Below are 20,447 nucleotides of genomic sequence, written 5' to 3' on the forward strand. Positions count from 1 at the left end.
AAACAGCAACCAAAGAGTATACATGGAGGGACCCATGACTCCAGCTGTATATGTAGCAGAGGATGGCCTTATCTGGCATCAATGGGAAGGGAGGCCCTTGGTCTTGTGAAGGCTTGATGCCCAGCATAGGGGAAGGCCAGAGTGGGAAGGTGGGAGGGGAGTACCCTCATAGAAGCAGGGGGAGGGGGAGTGGGATAGGGGATTTGAGAAGGGGAAACAGGGAAAGGGGTAACATTTGAAATGTAAATAAATAAAACAATCAATTAAAAAAAAGGAAAAAGTCAGCTTGCCTTTGACTTAAAAAGCAGGTATCAATTGATTACACTCTCTCAATCAAAAGTTCCAGTATTCTCTGATTCTCCTGGTTTCCTCATTCACCTCTAACAAACTCTTCATTTGAAAAAGATGTTTACTTTTTTTGTACTTTCCTTCCTATTTCCTCTACAGCTGCTCCAGGTTAGATATTTCATTGCTTACTTGAACTAGTTTATGAATACTTAAAGGATTCTCTCTTTTTGAATGTCTCCTTCCTTTCAATCTCCCTTCTTTCTTTCATTACTAGATATGCACTGAAAGCTGTCTGGATGCACTGCATCAGCTTCTGCAGATGCTCTGATGAGGCTCAACAGATATGATCTCTGACCACAAATCACTGGGTTTCGTGAAAAAGACCCAGTAAAACAACCAACCAAACAGTAAATAAGTCGCAGAGGGTGTTCCAAACACTTCTCTGAATACAAGTAGCAAAGGACACCAATTCGTAATGGCACTCGCACTAAAAGCTGAAGTACACATATAAGTTCATATTTAAACTAAAAGGGAAAGTCCTTGTGGAAGTTGAAATGGCAGCTATGAAGAAATCCAACAGGATTCTGACTGCTAAATTCCCCTTATTTCACCCATCCACAGAGATTGGGTTTCACTCTGTAGCCCATGCTGGCTGGCCTCAGAGTGAACCCATGGCAGTCTTCTTGCCTCAGCATCCTGAGTATCATATAGGATCCTATAGTCCACATATTTTCATACTCTCATTTACAACCTGGGTCATTCATTATTATCAATTAAAAATCTTCTTCTATCCCAGTGTGGTGGTACATGTCTTTAATCCCAGCACTTTGGAGGCAGAGTTCATGGCCAGCCTGGTCTACTGAGCTAGTTCCAGAATAGCAAGGGCTACACAGAGACACCCTGTCTCAAACAAAACAAAACAAACCAAAACCAAACCAACAACAACAACAAAAAACCCAGCAAAGAAAAACAATTTTTTTAAAAATTTACATATGGGTATGTACATGAGTGCCTGTACAAGCCAGAGGAACTAGAGCTGGGAGAGCAGTGAGCCACCTGACATGGGTACTAGGAACTAAACTCCAGTCCTTTGGAAGAGCAGCAAGTGCTCTTACCCGTAGAGTCATCTCTCTGACCCCAAGACGAAAAACTGAATCTTAAAAGCAATGAGTGTAATATACCTAGTTCTATGCTTTAGTATAAGGTACCCAGTAATACTGCTGGCTATTATAAAACTGACAGAAGGAGTATCATGGAAACTATATTCTAGCATTACACAAATACAAACTATAGAAGCCTAAGTATCTAATTATGGCACTTACCTAAGTATGCTACACCGATCATTATAGTAATATATGTAGGTAGTTCTTCAATTTGATGCTATGATAGCTTTAGTAACTTTTTCATTCACTAAATGCAATCAGGCTTAGTTCTAGGTTCTAGAAATACAACAGTAAAGAAAGTCTTTGTCCTCATGACCTTGATATTCTAATGTATGTGGGGAGTTGGCACAGCCATACCCACTGGTAGGAAGTCAAATGAATCTATAAAGAACAAGCAAATAGTAGCATTGCTATCTTTCTGGGAAAGGGAAAGCCAGTTTTCTCCAATGGAGTGATTCTGGGTATGCCAACCACACTTCAGGATACATTCCATTCCCAGCAATAGTTGGCTACATAGAATGAACTCCATGGTTTGTCTGTTTATGTATATGTGTTTTTTACTTTTTTTTGTTTGTTTTTGTTTTATTGCTTTTTAATTCTTGGTTGTTTGAGAGTGAAAGAACATGAAGCTGGGTGGATAGGGAGGTGGGGAGAATCTGAGGAGTTAGGAAAGGAAAAACAGTGTTAACATATACTGTATGAAAATTTTTAAATAATAAAAATAAGCAAATATGGTAACTATGCACAGTGATAAGTGCTATAAAGAAAATAATGTTGGAGTAAGGAGATGACTTAGTGCACATATGTGTGCATACGCCACACAGATTTAAAAAGGCAATATAGGGCAAAGTGACAGTGTTGCTGAGTATGGGGGGGTTCTTTAGCTATAATGATCTGAAAGATTTTACTGGGAAACAGTCACAGGAGTGTGAGAATAATGAGAATAAAGAAGCTTGGAGGAAAAAATGCAGCCTAATTAAACACTTCAGTATACAGAGCCTCAGAAAGGTGATCAACCTTGATTTGGTGGAAGGTAAGAGTGAAAGCAGGTTGGTAAATGAGTAAGAAATGACAGGAGCGGTGATCGGAGGTAAGTAGAAAGGTGGTCAAAGCACATGGGAACACTGGAGTTAACACAGAGTTTGCACTCTGTGTGCAAAGAAAAGCTACAGCTATCCTGTCCAGATCAAGTTGCTTATGGTGGTGAGACAAGCTAGCATATGACCACTGATACTATTTCCATCCTCTATCTTTGTCACCAGTACACTATAAAAAGTTGGGGTTGTGGGTAGAATATGACATTGAATAGAATTTGTAACATTAAGTGTTATATTTTGATTGGAAACTACAAGTAGAATTTCTATGCTGGTTAGTTTTTGTCAACTTGACATAAGCTTGGGTCATCTGGGAGGAGGGAACAGCAGCTAAGATAATGAGGCCATCAGACTGGCATATATATATATATATATATATATATATATATATATATACACACACACACACACATACACACACACACACACACACATACACACACACATACATATATATATATATATATATCATATATCAATATATATCTATATATCTATATCAAGCTGAGGAACTCATGAGGAGCAAGCCACTAAATAGAATTCCTACATGCTTCTTGTCTCTGCTTCTGCTTGAGTTCTTGGCCTGGCTTTTCTCAACGATGAATAGTAATTGGTTCATATAAGCCAAATAAACCCTTTATTTTTCTTTTTTTTTAAGGATTTCTTTATTTATTATATATATCTGAATACACTGTCACTACCTTCAGACACAGCAGACGAGGGTGTCGGATCCGATTATAGGTGGTTGCGAGCCACCATGTGGTTGCTGGGAATTGAACTCAGGACCTCTGGAAGAGCAACCAGTGCTCTTAACCACTGAGCCATCTCTCCAGCCCCTAAACCCTTTCCTTTAATAATGGAGTTTATTAAAAGTGACAGAAAGCAAATAATAACAATTCCATAGAATCCATTAACTCTCACTTTTATTAAAATAAAAACTTTTTTGTTATTATTCCATATAGTTTAAAATTTTTTCAGATTATATTTAGCTTATAGTTCTTTGGAAAGTCTCTCACATGCTAATTTTATTTTAAAATTAAGATAAAAATAGATTTGAAATAAAAATTAGACCAAGTAGAGCCTTTACAACCCATTTATTTCAGAAAGTATTGTGATCAAGTTTCAAGACATGGCCTGCTGTCCATTACACTAATAGTATTTCAAAGGAAATGGACTTAAACAGAGTACTTCTTCTTCCTCTTTTGGGGGTTCAGGAAATGAAAGATGGCCTAGAGAGTCCAACTAAGTATTTTACAATTATCTCAACTTGATCTCCATCAAACTTCTAAAAGGATGATTCAGCTACCCTGGAAGCAGAGTATCAGCAAGTGGCCGCCACAAGGAGACAGCGGAGATGAGAGAGGCTCCTCAGCACGTTATCCAAGGCTTGCAGCACTTTTGATTTTTAGGGTGAATACAGTCAGTTAAGTGGAAATTATTTTTAACCATTTTCCATCAGTCTTTCTCAGGTAGAAATAATTTATAGAACAGAAGGCTTCAGCTGGGTTATATCACAGTTTTTGATACAGTGGCATAATATTCTAAGAGAGGCTTTATTAGATTGAATGGTAATTTGTTAAAAAATTAGGCTATGTCATAAAAATTCTGCTGTTATTATCTTGAGCTTTGAGAAACTTTCACTTCATTAAACAATGTTATACTTAAATAGATCCAGGAACACTAACTTCTCATTCTGAGAAAATAAAATGTTTAAATTATTTTTAAACAGAATGAGAAGTTAATGTTCCTGGGTCAAAACCACCACATATTTAAAATAAGAAGCCAGAATGTTTTAGTTTTTATAAAATGGATATAAATGACTTCCCCCCTACTAAGTTTAAAACGTAGAACCAGGATCATAAATAATTCTAGCTTGCCAGAGGCATGGCTATTTCTTTATACTGACTGTCGACTATCTAATTTAATTAGAGGTATTAAACTCCATGTTGAGGTCAACAAGCTTTACTTTCTCCAATATTACACTGCAACCAGTGCTCATTAATGTGTCTACTGAATGGATTAACACACCTGAAGATATATGTACAAAGGACAGGGGGGACAAACTAATGAAATCCAATTGTTCATTTGTAATAGGACATGTTCTAGGCCTCAACTTATTACCACTAATGTGGAATTTATTAAATTCGGGAGAAAAAATACCAATACAGAAAGTGATTTTTTATTAAGAAGAACTGGTGTAAGACAATTGGCTTCTATGATTAAGTTTAAACATTTAACTTGTTACAAAGAAACGGATATTACAATAAAACTAAAACGTAAGGCTGCTAAGTGAAAATGCGGATATGGAAAAACAAGCAAGTTTTGGTTTTGATTTCTATGAAAAGAAGGTTTAAGTATACTGAATTGTGAAATCATATTTATATCTTCTTCCTGTTGGATTTTAAGAAGGACAAACAAATTAAAATTGCTTTAACTAAAAAAGCCAATTTAGGCTGGGTATTTCTTCAACAATATTTATTTTAACAGCAAGGCACATGCCTATATTATCAAAGTTTAAAAAACTACAGCCATATACCTGTTGCCAAGACTGACAACCTGACAACCAACGTCAAGAATTCACATGACGGAAGGAAAAAAGTAACTCCCACAAGTTGTCCTCCAACCTCCATATGTACTATGGCATACACGCAAGCACGTGCACACCTCCTACCAAACAAACAAACAAACAAACAAAGAAACATCACTTTAATAAAGACCAGAACAGGCCAGAAAGACAGCTTAGTGGGTAAAGTCCCTGTTGTTGAGCCTGGCAGTCCGAGCTGTACCACTGGAAGCACAAGGTACACAGACGGATAGACGGATGGATGGTAAGAGTTGGTTCTCAATAACCCCCGCATGTGTGCCATGACTACTGCACGACCCCACAGACAAAATCAATTCTAAAATGCAATAAAATCCCCAAAGGCACATGACCGTATTTACAGATTCAAGATATCCTTATCAAAATCTCAATAATGTAACAGAGGGAGTGAAGATGACCAAAATACATTATATATGTATGAAAACATCCTATGTAAGCTCTTACTTTGTATTTGCTAATTAAAAAAAGTAGAACAATTCCAGTAGATTTGGCAAAAATAGAAAAACCATTCTAAAGCTTTTTATATGGAGTCTTATAGAGATGTTCAAGGTCAATACAATTTTAAACAAAAGATGGAGAATTCATACTTCTTGCGTCAAAACTTAGAAATGCAGTAGCCATCAAAACAGTATGCAACTGGTGTAAGGGCAGACATTTAGATTAATGAACTAGAAGGCAGCAGTGTCTCTACAAATAGTGATCAAAAGGCTGGGCATTTCCATGCAACTCTGTATCACACTCCCTACACTACAAGGAGCTCAGTGGGCAGAGAAAACTTAAATGCTAAGAGGTAAAGCTCTCACAACAAAATAAAGACATGTATCTCCATGACAGTGGATTTGGCAATGGGTTCTTGGATTGATATTAAATGCAGAGGTGGCAAAATTAAATTTGAGTCCATATTGATCAACCATATATTAGACAAAGGATTAATGTCTATAATATATAAAGAACTTCTATAAGAACATAAGAAAAATAACAAACAAATGAGTAAAGGACTTGGAAAGACATTTCTCTAAAGTGTGTAAACAAGTGGTCAGTATACACTTGAGAACACGCTCACTATTACCCGGTATTATAGAAATCTGAATTAAAACTACAAGGAAATAGCAACTTTGGGACAGGCATGGTGGTGAGAAGGGAGAGGCAGGGGGACTGTAAGTGCGTGCTGCACAGTGAGTTCAAAAGTCTGGGATAGACGGATAAATTATTCCAAAAAAACAAAAAAAGAAAAACAAGCAAAAATAACCACTTTGTAGCTATTAGGATGTCTACAGCTTTTTTTTTCCTAACAAGTGTTGATGGTGGTGTGGAAAGGCTGAGACCACTGTGCATGCTCGACATGGAAAGTGGTACAGCTGATACTGTACGTCTTCAGATAGTTCTACATACAGTGTGTACAGAACCCAACAATATAGGTATACAGCCAAAATGAATTAAAAACCAGCATCTAAACAGTATGCCAATGTTTACCGCAGTATTATTCACAATAACAAGAGGTGGACGCAACCCAAATATCTATGAGCAAATATGCAGATTAAATGTAGTACATACAATTAGATAGCTGGCCATATAAAAGAATGAAATTCTAATATGTGCTATGACACACATAAAACCTTAAAATATCTGGCTAAATAAGACAGCACAAAAGGACAGATATTATATGCCCCTACTTATTCTAGAATTGGCAAATTTTAGAGGCAGAAAGTAAGTTTGGGGAATTTGGAATAGGAGGGAGAGGTGATGACGTGAGAGATGAACTGAGAAATAAGTTTATCTGTAGACTGGAGAATGCTGTATGTTCAGGAACACCTAGAACTTATGAAGAAACCAAGGGATATACAAATAGAAAGATACCTTGTGTTCATGAAGTCACAGAACTGTTATTGTTAAAATATCAATACTATTCACTACAATACTGATTTTGCTAATCCTTACCAAAATTACAATAGCTTTCTTGAGAAACAGAAAAACTAATCCTGTAATTCATATAGAACTACAGACAACCTTACTATCTAAAGCAGTGATAAGAATGAAAAAACAGTTAATGTGTCACACTCTCTGACTTGAAATTATATTACAAAATTACAGATATGTCTGCAGACCTAACCTTGAATTAGGTTTTCCTTACTCTCACTCAATAACAAGCTTCTGACACAAGGTGTGAGCTACGCAAGCAATGCTCAAATAACGGAGAACAGCTGGGTGTCCTCCAGCCAATTCTATCTGTAGACAGTGTTAAAGAACCAAGTTCCGAACACTGCTACTCTTCAAAAGCCAAAGTCTGTTGTTTTATTTGTGCTTCTGACACTAACTATAAATCGAAGTTCTCAAAACCTTATTCTTTTGGGGGTGGTGATGGTGTCAACAAATGTGCTTCACTGACCACAAAATCCAGAATATATTCACTGGTTTATTATAGGGAATTATAAAGAATATAGGATAAGAGACACTATATTACAGAGGTTCTCAACCTGTGGGTCTTGATCCCTTTGGGGTCATATATCAGATATCCTGTCTATCAGATATTTACATTATATATAATTCATAATAATAGCAAAATTACAGTTGTGAAGTAGCAATGAAATAATTTTATGGTTGGGGGTCACCACAACATGAGGAACAACAGTATGAAAGGGTTGCAGCATTAAGAAGGTATAGAACTGCCAGCTAGTGCAAAGCTGGGGAGCGTTGAGCCATGCTTCCTGCCCTGCACTGCCCAGACTAGCGAACAATACAGTCAGAATGGCTAAGATGATCCCAAGAAACCAAAGGGCAAGATGTCTGCCTATGCTTTCTTCCTGCAGACATGCAGGGAAGAACATAAGAAGAAAAACCCAGAAGTTCCAGTCAATTTTGCGGAGTTTTCCAAGAAGTGCTCTGAGAGGTGGAAGTCTAGCAAAGAGAAATCAAAGTTTGATGAAATGGCAAACTCGGATAAAGTATGCTATGATCGGAAGATGAAAGACTATGTGTCAGCTAAAGAAGGCAAGAAGAAGGACCTGAATGCTCCTAAAGACCTCCGTCTGGACTTCTTTTATTCTGCTCCAAATTCTGCTCCAAATTCCGCCCCCTGAGATCAAATCTACAAACCCTGGTCTCCATTGGCGATGTGGCAAAAAAGCTGGTAAGGCGTGGAATAACTTAAAAGTGAAAAGCAGCCTTACATTACCAAGGCAGCAGTGCTGAGGGTGAAGAATGAGAAGGATGCTGCTGACTGTAAGTCCAGATGGTGCCAAGGGTCCTGCTAAAGTTGCCCAGAAAAGGTGGAAGAAGAGGGGAAGGGGGAGGGGGGGAGGGAGATGAATTAAAAACTCTGTCTCCTCTTGAACACCTTAGAGTAGGAGAGCGCTGTGATTGATGCATCTCTTATTTGAGTTGTGTCTATTGCCCTTGTTAGGTTTAATTACAAAATTTGATCACGATCATATTGTAGTTTCTCAAAGTGTCAGTGGTTTATATATGAAGTGGCCATGAGTGTCCAGAGCACCCTGAAACTGTATCAAAGTTGTATATAGCTCCGAACATTGTTAAAATGAAAAGGCACTCTCGTGTCCTCCTCACTCAGTGCACTTTGCTATTGGTGTGACAAGTCATTTGAAGATGTTTCTGGCACTTTGTTCTCAATTAGTAAGGTAATGTTAACTGTTGGTATTCTGTCTAAGCTCCGCCCCCATAGCCACCAGGCAGCAGCCAGGTATGCTCCGCCCCACAGTCACCTAGCAACAGCCAGCTGGTCCTGACTCTATAAGGGGCTGCTTGCCCCTCCTCCCCCTCTTACCCCACTCCCTTGCTCTTTGTTCTTTACTGTCCTTGCCCCCTTTTCCGCTCTTCTACTCTTCTCTCATTAAACCTCTCCACGTGGATCCATGGTGTCTGGGTGTGTTCTGTCCGTGCCGAAATTTAAAACCTAACATTAACTATATGGCTATTGGCTAGAAATCCCGAGTTGTCAACTGTGCATACCTACAGTTTGTAAAGAGAACAAAACAACCCAGGCAGAGTCGTGAAGCTTCTTGTTTAGCATGGAGGCTGTGTGGGGAAGATGCCTTTTGGAAGGGGCTATAGCTCAGGGCACGCACTGTGAGGCCGGACCAGTTGACACTGCGGTGGGCATCCGTTTAGCTTCAGGGAGTCTTGTTTTTGTACATAGTGGCATAGCATTCTGCTGACATTCTTGGTTGAGGAGGCGGGGGTGGGGAGCAGTCATCTGGCATGAGAAGTGCTTGGAGTTTTCCTTTAGTTAAGTGCAGTAGATTTTAAACTTTTAAAAGAAACTGTAGAACTCATTGTTGTCAGCAAAGCGAAGAACTACTACATCAATGGAAGTTCAAGAGCCCTCTGTACCTAAACGCAATTTACAACATTCTGTTATTTTGTGTGTGTGTGTGTTTGTGTGTGTGTGTGTGTGTGTGTGTGTGTTTAGAATGCTGAAATGTTTTTGAAGTTAAACAAATTATTACATTAAAAAAAAAAAGGTGGGGAATCACTGCTGCACTAGTTAATTAAATTTGACCAAATACCTGATAGAAAGCAGCTTATGGGAAGGGTTTACTTGCTTTATGTATCAGAAAAATACAGTCTATTACAACAGGAAAGAAACAGTGGTGGTAAAGACTGGATCCTCAGTGCTGAGCAGAAAGCAGAGAAAATGAAACCCCAGCACTTAAGTGGCTTCTGTTTTTTTAGTCAGAAACTGCAGCCTAGAGAATGTATGGCATTTTGGGGAGGAGTCAAGTCTTCCTTAGTTAAATGACTCCAGAACTCTCTCCAAATCCAATGAAGCTGGCAATCGAGATAAGGCATTAGAGAGGTATGGGGTAAGATATGAGGAAGGGGTGGAGAGCTTCCACGCTGTTTCTGGCAATGCCATTCTCTGGTAACCCATCTGTGTTTGGCTATCCAGACACTGTCTCAACACTGTCCTTTGGGTTCATATGGAGACTTCATGGGACAGCCATGAAGCACTGCAGAAATGTCTCTGGACTAAGAATATGACTAATGTTAATGGGTGGAGTTGGGAGGAACTCAGTAAAGCCTGAAGACTGTCTGCTGATTCTTCTTGTTCTCTGTGTGAAACATTCTTTCCCCATGGGTATGGAGTGGGAGCTCTTCTGAAATGGGGGGTCTTATGATTTACTTGTAGTCTAGACTATTGACTTATGGCTAGTTCCAAGGCAAGAGCTGATTAGTATCTATGGTTTGCTTTGGGTAGAAATGGGATAGGTGAAAGTCAGAGAAAGGGTTTTTTCCCTCTTTTCTTCCTTTTGAGGCCTGTTTCTGATGCTTATCGTCTTACTGACACTATAATAATTCAGGAAATAACAAAGGAATTTTAAGTCAGAATTCATGGAAAAAAATTAAGACAAACACAGTAATCAAGATGGTACTGTCATAAAAATAGATCTGATACCAAGGTAACAGAATAGAAAACGTGTAAATAAGTACAAATGTTTCAACATGGATCCCAATAATATATGTGAGGAAAGATAACATTTTCAATAAATGGAACAGGAAGCCTAGATTTCCACATGCAAACTAATGAGTGAGACTTGTATTTTCCACCATTCCCTAAATCTAAGTCTTGAAAAGATAATAAGGATAGCTTGATACTGGCTTGAGTAATAATTTTTGTTTCTCACATCAAATATCTATACTATAAAACCAAAATGAACAAAGTAAAAAGGCAACCTACTAACTTGGAAAAAAACAACCTGCAAAACACATATCTAATAAAGGGTTAATAGGAAAAATATTTACATTTACAACTCAATAAGCAGAAAAATGAACAGATGATCAAAATGGGCCAAGGCTCCAAGGCCTGACATTATTAGTGATGCTATGATGTTATGATGTGCTTATAGACAGGAGCCTAGCATGGCTGTCCTCTGAGAGGCCGAACCAGCAGCTGACTGAGACAGACACAGATACTTACACCCAACCATTGGACTTAAGTTGGGGACCCTTATGGCTGAATTCGGAAAAGGACTGAAGAAGCTGAAGGGGAGGGTGACCCCATAGGAAGACCAGCAGTTCAATCAGCCCAGACCCCAGGGAGCTCCCAGAGACAGAGCCACCCACCCTGTAGCATAAAGGGGCTGGTTCGAAGTCCCTGACACATAAATAACAGAGGACTGCCTGGTCAGGCCTCAGTGGGGAAGAGCCTAATCCTGAGACTTGAGACCCCTGGTAGGGGGTAGGGAAGAGCCTCTCAGAGGCAAGGGGTGGGGAGGAATGGGATGAGGACCTGTGGGAGGGGGGACTGGGAGGGAGGCAATGGCTGGAATGTAAATAAATAAAATAATTTAATAAAAAAAATTGGGCAAAGGACTAGAACATGTATTTCTCCTAAGAGAAGTTACACCAAAGAGGTATATAGAAAGGTAAGTGGTCAATATTGGGGAAGTTATTCAAAGAGTGTAGAATTGAAGCCAATACAAGATTTGCTGAAAGGCTCTTATAAAAAAGAGGTAAATGCTGCTGAGAGTATAGGGAAAAGGGTGCGCTCATTCATAACTGGTGCAATGTGTGGAAATCAAGCTATTATGGAAAATGGTATAGAGAATGATTAAAAAAAAGAACTGCATATGAACTAACAATCACTATTCTGTGTACATACTGAAAGGAGGTTAAATCACCACTTGTTCTAGTTTCATTTCTGTTGCTGTGATCAAACAATGCAACTTAAAAGGACGAAAGGATTTATTTTAGCTTTCAGCTTACAATTTATCACTGAAGGAAATCGGGGCAAGAATTCAAGCATGAACATCTCACAGCAAAGAAAATGCAGCAAGAACCATGGGAAATACTCCCTGCTGGCTCACTTAAGAGGTCCACTTTTAGTGGGTTTTCATATTTACCCCAAACCACCTGCCTAGGATAGTGCTGCCCAGAGTGGGCTGGGCCCTCCTCTATCAGTTAATAAGGACTGTCTCTTCCAAAGACATGTCACAGGCTAATCTGATCTAGGCAATTCCTTAATACATGCTCTCTTCTTAAATGACTGTAGGCTGTGTTAGGTTGACAAAGTGAACTAGGCTAAGACATCATGAAGGTGTCTGCACTCCCAGGTTTCTGGTAGCATATTCCTAACTAGGAAATGGGAACATTCTATAATCTGTGACAGCTAGCTTTAATTATCAACTTGACATAATCTATAATTATCTGGGAAAAAAGTCTCAGTGAAGGAGTGTCTGTATTGGGTTGACCTGGGGGCATGACTGTGTGAAATTGTCTTAATTAATAAACTCACGTGGGGAGGTCTTCTGTGGGAGGCACCATTCCCTAGATGGGGCTTGCTGAAGTTTGTAAGTCTGGAGAAGTTAAGCTAAGCAGAAGCAAGCAAGTGGGCGAGCACGTGTGTATTCACTGTTCTCTGTTCTTTACTGTGGATAGTATTTGAAATTCCGGCCTTGATTTCCCCACAAGGATGGACTGTAACTTGGAATTGTGAACTAAAATAGAATCTTTCTTCCCTAAGTTTTATTACAACAGGAATGAAACCAGGATAACATTCATTCATGACAATGGATAAAGGAAATGTGATATATGTGTATGTGATGAAATGTTAATTAGCTTTAAAAAAATTCTGCCATTTGCTACAGCATGGGAGAACTTGAAGGAAATTATACCATATGAATTCATATGTGCAGGATTTAAAAATCAAATACATGAAATAGAATAAAACCCAGGTTTGTTTTAATATACACCTATAATTCCACCATTCAAGAGACTGGGCAAAAGGATAATGAATTCAGGGACAGTTTGGGTTGCATAGCAAAAACTATGTCTACAAACAAACAGAAAAACAAGTGACATGTAACAAATGAACAACAACAACAATAACAACAGCAGCAAACCATACCAAAAATAATAATTCAGTTGATGAAGTCAAGAAGGAAAACATGGAAATTAAGGCCCAAGGATATAAAGTAGCAGGTTTACAGGTTGACAAATATAGGAATTTAGTGATGAAGAGGATTGGTTCAATAGTGAGGCAGTAACCTACAATCACATCATTAAATTTTTTATTAAAGGAAAATCCAATTTACTACACAACGATCCTGGTTTTGAAGCTGGCATTGGAAATAAATTCTTCACCTATAAACAGGGCTCGACCAACTGAATGTTAGTATTTTACGTATTGATTTTCTTAACTAATATGACTTAATTTTTTTCCCCTTAGCACTTACTTTTTTGGTAAGAGAGTCATCAGAATCAGAAGGCATTCTTGTAGATACATGAAATATTACTTCTACTGTAGAGGTAGCAAAATATGGAGTGGTCAGTCCAGTGCTTTTGTTCTTCTGCAGTCCTCCCATGAAGCCACAGTGATTTGTAAGGTTTACCTAGAATCAGTGAAGAACTACGTAAAAATTAACAAAAAAAAAAAACCTTAACATTGTTGAAAAAGAAAAACTTCACTTTACAAAAGCATCAGGAATAAGGTGTTTTCATTCTGTTATATCCCTAGATGAGTGCCTTGCTCAGACACCATCAGAAGAGCTTCCTCCTGCAGCAGACAGGAGCCAGTGTTGGACCATGTGCAGAGAGGGAGACACCTTGAACACTCAGTCCTAAGCAGGTTGTCTCCATCATATCTCGTCCCTCAAACCTCAGTGAAGCCCACAGAAGAGAAGAGGACACCAGGCAAACAAGGTCTTCTCATCAGTAAGGTTGAGCCACATCTGAACTCAGAGACTGAGGCGGCATGTACGGGGCCTGCAGCAGATGGAGTCCTAGCGCTAAAAGAAATGGACATGTACCCCATCGCAAACTCAGAATCAGTCTCCAATTGATAACCACTTGCAAAGTAAAATTTAGTTTTCTCCAAGAAAGTCTCATCGGGAAACAAACTACTCTTAAGGGGAGGCTGCTTGCCCAAAGGTAGATAGCCGCAAGAAAGCAAACTCACAGATATCTCTGGAGATTCCTTGCCTCATAGTGTCATGTCAGGACTTTTTTTCATTTTCTCCTTTAAAAAAAATCTCTCCTGTTTTACTCTACAGGTCATTTGTACATATATATGATGGCTTACAGTTTCAAGTTTTTTATGGTATTCTTGACTGTGTGAGTGAGTGTGTCTGTTTCTTGTGCCCTCTCTTAGGCTGTTTTCCTTCTGTCTATTTTTGTTCTGATGTGGTAGGGTTTGTTTTTTTATTATATTACATTTTGTTATTATCCCCTAGACATCTGTTTTTAATGAAAGATAGAAAGGGGTGATCTGGATGAGAAGGGATGTGGGAAGAAGTAGAGGGAGGGGAAACCATAAGCAGAATATGTAAGTGAAAAAAATCAGTTTTCAATGAAGTGGGGAAAAGAGTAAGTCTTTTGTATGCTATCAGCCAAAAAACCACTACAGCTGCTCTCTACGTCTAAGGGGCCCACATGTATAGATTCAACCAATTTTAAACTGAAAGTATTCAGACAAAAGTAAACATTTACTGAACAGGCACAAAGCTTTATCTCTTGCTATTAATATTTTCTAAATAATAGAGCATTAAAATAATTATTTTATTTTGGGTCTCACCTAGCTTAAGCTGGCCTTGAATTCTGATCTGTCTACCTTCTAAGTGCTGGGATCAGAGGCATGTGCCACCATCCACGGATAAAACTATTTATATTTTATTGGGTATTATAAGTAATTCATATATTATTTGGAAAAATGCGTACTATGCTATCATTTTATATAAAGGATCTGAGTATTGTGAATTCTGGCATCTGAAGGGTGTCTGGAACCAATCCCCACAGATACCAAGTGATAACTTTATTAGGGTGATTTGTTCACCCCAGTCTGTTTTTAAAATAGTATTTAAGGGTCTCTAATTAGTAGGAGCTAATTAATTAAGAATGAAATCAACTACTGTTTACTGTGACCCTTATGTTAGGTAACTAGGTATTAACAGTGAACTATAAAGGCTTTGGGACACTAAGGTCAGAGTAAAAATCACATCTGAAATGACATTGGGTAATAAAACAATGCCAACTCACATTATGATCAATTAGATATCTCGTATGTATTCACAAAACTGCTTTTCTGTAAGCACTTGCACTTACTCAGCAGGCCAAGGTTACCTGATATGGCCCATTGGAGAATTAAACCAGGCTGCAGTTAGAGAGGGGCCAGACCAAGACTAAGGCTGTGACACTTTTTATTTAGAGCAATCAGACTTTTTATAGCCTTCTCAGAAACAATATATTGGCAATTGCCAGGATCAATACATTTGTAGTTGCCAGGATACAATGATGCTTGCAAATTACGCAGGGCACACAAAACTAATGTTTGAGACCAATTGTCCCGTGAAGCTCCCATGTTCCCTTGACTTCTAAGGAAACATACAGAGAAATACATGCAGCCTGAAGGCTTCACTGCCTGAGGGAGAACCTAGGTTTCTTAGGAACTGAAAGGCATATAGTGTGCCAGAAGCCATGGACTCTAACCTGAAAAACCTATGATGCATGCCTCTTAAGGCAGCTAGAGTGTTTCACTTCATGACTCTGCAGCTTCCTAGTCAAGTACCCATTACGACCTAGAATAAAAAATGTGAAATAACTGTCAACTATAAGAAAAAAAATTATTCAAAGTTTAAATGGCTACCAAGGATATTATTTCGACTATACTGCATTAAATATAAACTTATCAAAATCAAAGTTACTTGTTGAATCTGGAGTTTGTGGATTTAGCTAGCAGCCTAGCTAGCAAGCTCTCAGAGTTTGTTTGTCTCTGCTCTCCAGTACTTTACACAGGTCTTGGGGATCCAACCTCAGGTCTTCACGCTCAATAGGTAAGCACTGAACTAACTGACCCATCTTCCCAGTCCCTTTTGTAACTGGTTCTTAAACAGTATAGCACAGCAGCAGAATAGACAATATTTAGACTACCAGGCAAAAGTAACTTTAAATTACCTTATATTATATAGGAGGATATACATTATTTTATATAAGTATTCCAATATTTTATATGAGGGATTGATTGCTTTCTGTTATCTGTAGATTGATATTGTGATTGAGAGCTAAATATAAAACAATGGCTGGTATAACAATACCTCCCAACCAAGGCCAGCTACAAAATCTTCATATGCTTGGCTTCCTCCTATATTGGTGAGAATGGAGTATTTATCTTCTTGTCCTTCAGCAACGTAAAATACTGCAATCTTGTGTGTTTCTCGGCTACAAAACAAAAAAAAAATTATACCATTCATTTTTGTTTGCTCATTAAATTTTATGTACAGAGGATATAGGAGTAAAAAATATGAAAAAGACTCAGATGCTACAGTCTACAAAAGGAGACACATAGTTGCAATAAAAATAAAAAAGTCGGGGTTGGATTTAGCTCAGTGGTAGAGCACTTGCCTAGCAAGCGCAAGGCCCTGGGTTCGGTCCCCAGCTCCAAAAAAAAAAAAAAAAAAAAAAAAAAAAAAAAGTCATTAAAATGACAAAATTGAATGGTTACAGCTGATGGGAGAATTACAGATGACCTAAAGCCATAATGAACTGGGTAAAGGTATGAGTGTAGGCAGAGATAGATAAATGAAAAGGACAAATCACCAGAGGAATTACCACTATGCAGTGTGGCTGAATCTCGGGGTTAAAGCAACTGTTTTAGAAGTAGCCATCACTAAGAAGTATATTTCTCCAAATTGCAACCAACAACAGAAGAAACACACAAAACTGCATGGGTTAACTGCCAAATTCTTAGGCAATTAACTTTTAGTTCTTTCTAAATTAAAAAGTGTTTATAATAGCAAACTTATAAGAAGTCTGGCAACCCAAGCCAACTAGTTCATCTGTGTTTGGTGAACATTGGCAAACTTTAGGACCAGAAAAACAAAAAGGAAGAATGAATACATATTTCCTGATTTCAAAATTGGACCAGATGTAAAAGTTATTTTTTTTTGTTGCCAAATTATAGAAGAAAAAGAGGAGGAGGAGGAAGAGGAGGAAGAAGAAGAGGAAGAAGAGGAGGGGGAGAAGGAGGAGGAGGAGAAAGGAAACAACAACGACAACAACAACAACGACAACAACAGTCATAGCTAACAACGGATACAAACTATAGTATATAAAACTGGAGTCTGACAGCCAGATTTTTCTAAGTATTTTGAAATTAAGTCATGACTATGGGTTTGCATATCAGCAACAAAAAAGCTTCAGCAAGTTTTGTCACTGGTGGCATTTCAGTTCAGGTGGTAAAAACACAGAGAAACTGTCAATGGGCCCAATATAATGTAAATACAATCTAGTCTAAGCACTCAAATGTACCTGTGGGGGTTGAGGAGGGAATTTCCAGAATTACGGGTATTAATCTCTTTTGTAAGTAAACCCAATTGAACTGGTGAAAATGATTATTAAAAAAAAAAAAAAAACTAGTATTTAAAAAAATTGTCCTACAGGCATATAGAAATAGAAAATCGGTTGGGGATTTAGCTCAGCGGTAGAGCGCTTGCCTATCGAGGGCAAGGCCCTGGGTTCGGTCCCCAGCTCCGAAAAAAAAAAAAAAAAAAAAAAAAAAGAAATAGAAAATCTTCATTTAAAAAATCTACTAAATTTCACAGAAGGAAATACAGGGACTGTAGAAAAGGTCATCCAGAGATTGCCCTATCAGGGTTTCCATCCCATAAGCTGCCACCAAACCCAGTCACTATTGCTGACAGGAGCCAGATATGGGTGTCTCCTGAGAGCCTCTGTCAGAGCCTTACTGATACAGATGAGGATGGTTACAGCCAACCATTGGATTGGACAAGGGGACCCCAATGGAGGAGTTAGAGAAAAGACTGAAGGAGCTGAAGGGGTTTACAACACCATAGGAAGAACAACAATATCAACCAACCAGACCCCACCAAAGCTCCTACAAACTAAGCCACCAACCAATGAGTACACATGGAGGGACCCATGGCTCCAGCCGCATATGTAGCAGAGGTTGGCATTGTCTAGCATCAGTAGGAGGAAAAACCCTTGGTCCTGTGAAGGCTTGTTTCTCCAACGTAGTGCCAGAGTACTGAGGTTGGAGTGGGTGGATGGGAGTGGGAGCATCCTTATAGAAGCAGGGGAAATGGGGAAGGGGTATGGGGGGGGGATGCAAATTCATACAATATCCAAGAAAAATAAAATTAAAAGAAAAAATATCAACAAACTCTGACTATGACAGGTACTATTAATAAATGGATGTCAGCAAATAGATAAATTAGATTAAATGCACAATTCGAAACATATAAACTACTAAAACTAAACAGAAGAAAATATTGGAGACATCCTGAGACCATAGGACAGACTGCCACCTCTGAACACATTTGCTCACATCCCTAGTCCAAGGGGAAACTGCACAGTGTCTCTGGGCACAGGGATACAGGAACAGACAGCTGCCAGTACCCATGGTTCTGGTCTGTGCCTAGGACCGAACTGAACCAGCCAAACAGCTCCCTGCACCCAAATCCCGTGGGGGAGAGAGCTGGACCCTCAGAAGTGTGAACACTTCTAAGAAGTCAGAGGAGACTACCCTCTGCCCACAGTCCAGACCCAAGAAGGAATCTCCTAGTGCCAACTGTGCCCCATGAGTGCAAGGACCTAGGAGCAATCAGGGGAAGGACCCTTTGATTCCTGCCAGTACCTAGAGCTGGAAGACAGTCTCCAGCAGCGCTGACACACCTGAAATCAGAGCACCTGTTCTCAGGAAAGGCTGAAAGAAAACAGGAAAACAGTTGTACAGGAGTGCTGACACAGAGGCCTACAGCAGGGTAAAGTCACTCTCAGAAACAGCAAGACAAGCAAACACCAGAGACAACCCAATGGTGAGAGGCAAGCACAGGAACCTAAGAAACAGAAACCAAGACTACTTGGCATCATCAGAACTCAGTTCTCCCACCAAAGAAAATACTGTATACCTAAACACACCAGAAAAGCAAGACTTAGATTTAAAAATCACATTTTTTGATAATGATAGAGGACTTTAAGAAAGACATAAAGAACTCCCTTAAAGAAATGCAGGAAAACACAAGTAAACAAGTAGAAGCCCTTAGAGAGGAAACACAAAAATCCCTGAAAGAATTACAGGAAAACACAACCAAACAGGTAAAGGAATTGAAAATGGAAATAGAAACAATAAAGAAAGCAAAAAGTGAGACAACCCTGGATATAGAAAACCTAAGGAAGAGACAAGGAGCCATAGATACAAGCATCACCAACAGAATACAAGAGATGGAAGAGAGAATCTCAGGGGCAGAAGATACCATAGAAAACATCGACACAACTGTCAAAGATAATGTTAAACACAAAAAGCTCCTAGCCCAAAACATATAGGAATTCCAGGACAAAATGAGAAGATCAAACCTAAGGATAATAGGTATAGAAGAAAGTAAAGGGCCAGTAAATATATTCAACAAAATTGTAGAAGAAAACGTCCCTAACCTAAAGAAAGAGATGCCCATAAACATACAAGAAGCCTACAAAAGTCCAAATAGACTGGACCAGAAGAGAAATTCCTACTGTTACATAATAGTTAAAACACCAAAAGCACAACACAAAGAAAGAATATTAAAAGCACTAAGGGAAAAAGGTCAAGTGACATATAAAGGCAGACCTGTAAGAATGACACAAGACTTCTTACCAGAGACTATGAAAGCCAGAAGATCCTGGACAGATGTCATACAGACCCTAAGAGAACACAAATGCCAGCCCAGGTATCCAGCAAAACTCTCAATTAACATAGATGGAGAAACCAAGATAGTCCATGACAAAACCAAATTTACACAATATCTTTCTACAAATCCAGCCTTACAAAGGATAATAGATAGAAAACCCCAACACAAGGAGAGAAACTACATTGTACAGAAAGCAAGAATATAATTTCCTTGCAATGAAACCAAAAGAGAGGCAAACAAACATAATTCCACCTCTAACAACAAAAACAATAGGAAGTGACAATCACTATTCCTTAATATCTCTCAACATCAATGGACTCAATTCCTCAACAAAAAGACATAGACGAACAGACTGGATATGTAAAGAGGACCCAGCATTTTGCTGCATGCAGGAAACACACCTGAGAGACAAAGACAGACACTACTTCAGAGTAAGTGGCTGGAAAACAACTTTCTAAGCAAATGGCCTGAAGAAACGAGCTGGAGTTGCCATTCTAATACCAAATAAAATTGACTTTCAATCAAAAGTCATTAAAAGGGATAAGGAAGGACGCTTCATATTCATCAAAGGAAAAATCCACCAAGATGAACTCTCAATCCTAAATATCTATGCTCCAAATACAAGGTCACCTACATACATAAAAGAAACCTTACTAAAGCTCAAAGC

General features: G+C 38.7%; 1 protein-coding gene across 11 annotated transcripts in view; it reads right to left on the reverse strand.

Moving 5' to 3' along the window:
* Ralgapa1 (Ral GTPase activating protein catalytic subunit alpha 1) overlaps positions 1 to 20,447 on the reverse strand; it is a 356,627-nt gene that overhangs the window by 40,890 nt on the left and 295,290 nt on the right. For all 11 annotated transcript variants that reach the window (XR_004388482.1, XM_032907763.1, XM_032907764.1 and 8 more), the window contains 2 exons: positions 16,193 to 16,316; positions 13,340 to 13,495 (listed from right to left, as the gene is read on the reverse strand). Coding sequence is in view for 10 of the 11 variants with exons in the window: in XM_032907763.1 (XP_032763654.1) it covers positions 13,340 to 13,495; positions 16,193 to 16,316 (280 nt within the window). In the remaining variant the exon portion in view is untranslated. The remainder of the gene's footprint in view (positions 1 to 13,339; positions 13,496 to 16,192; positions 16,317 to 20,447) is intronic.

The sequence above is a fragment of the Rattus rattus genome, chromosome 7, assembly GCF_011064425.1.
Source record: "Rattus rattus isolate New Zealand chromosome 7, Rrattus_CSIRO_v1, whole genome shotgun sequence".
Taxonomy (NCBI): Eukaryota; Metazoa; Chordata; class Mammalia; order Rodentia; family Muridae; genus Rattus; species Rattus rattus.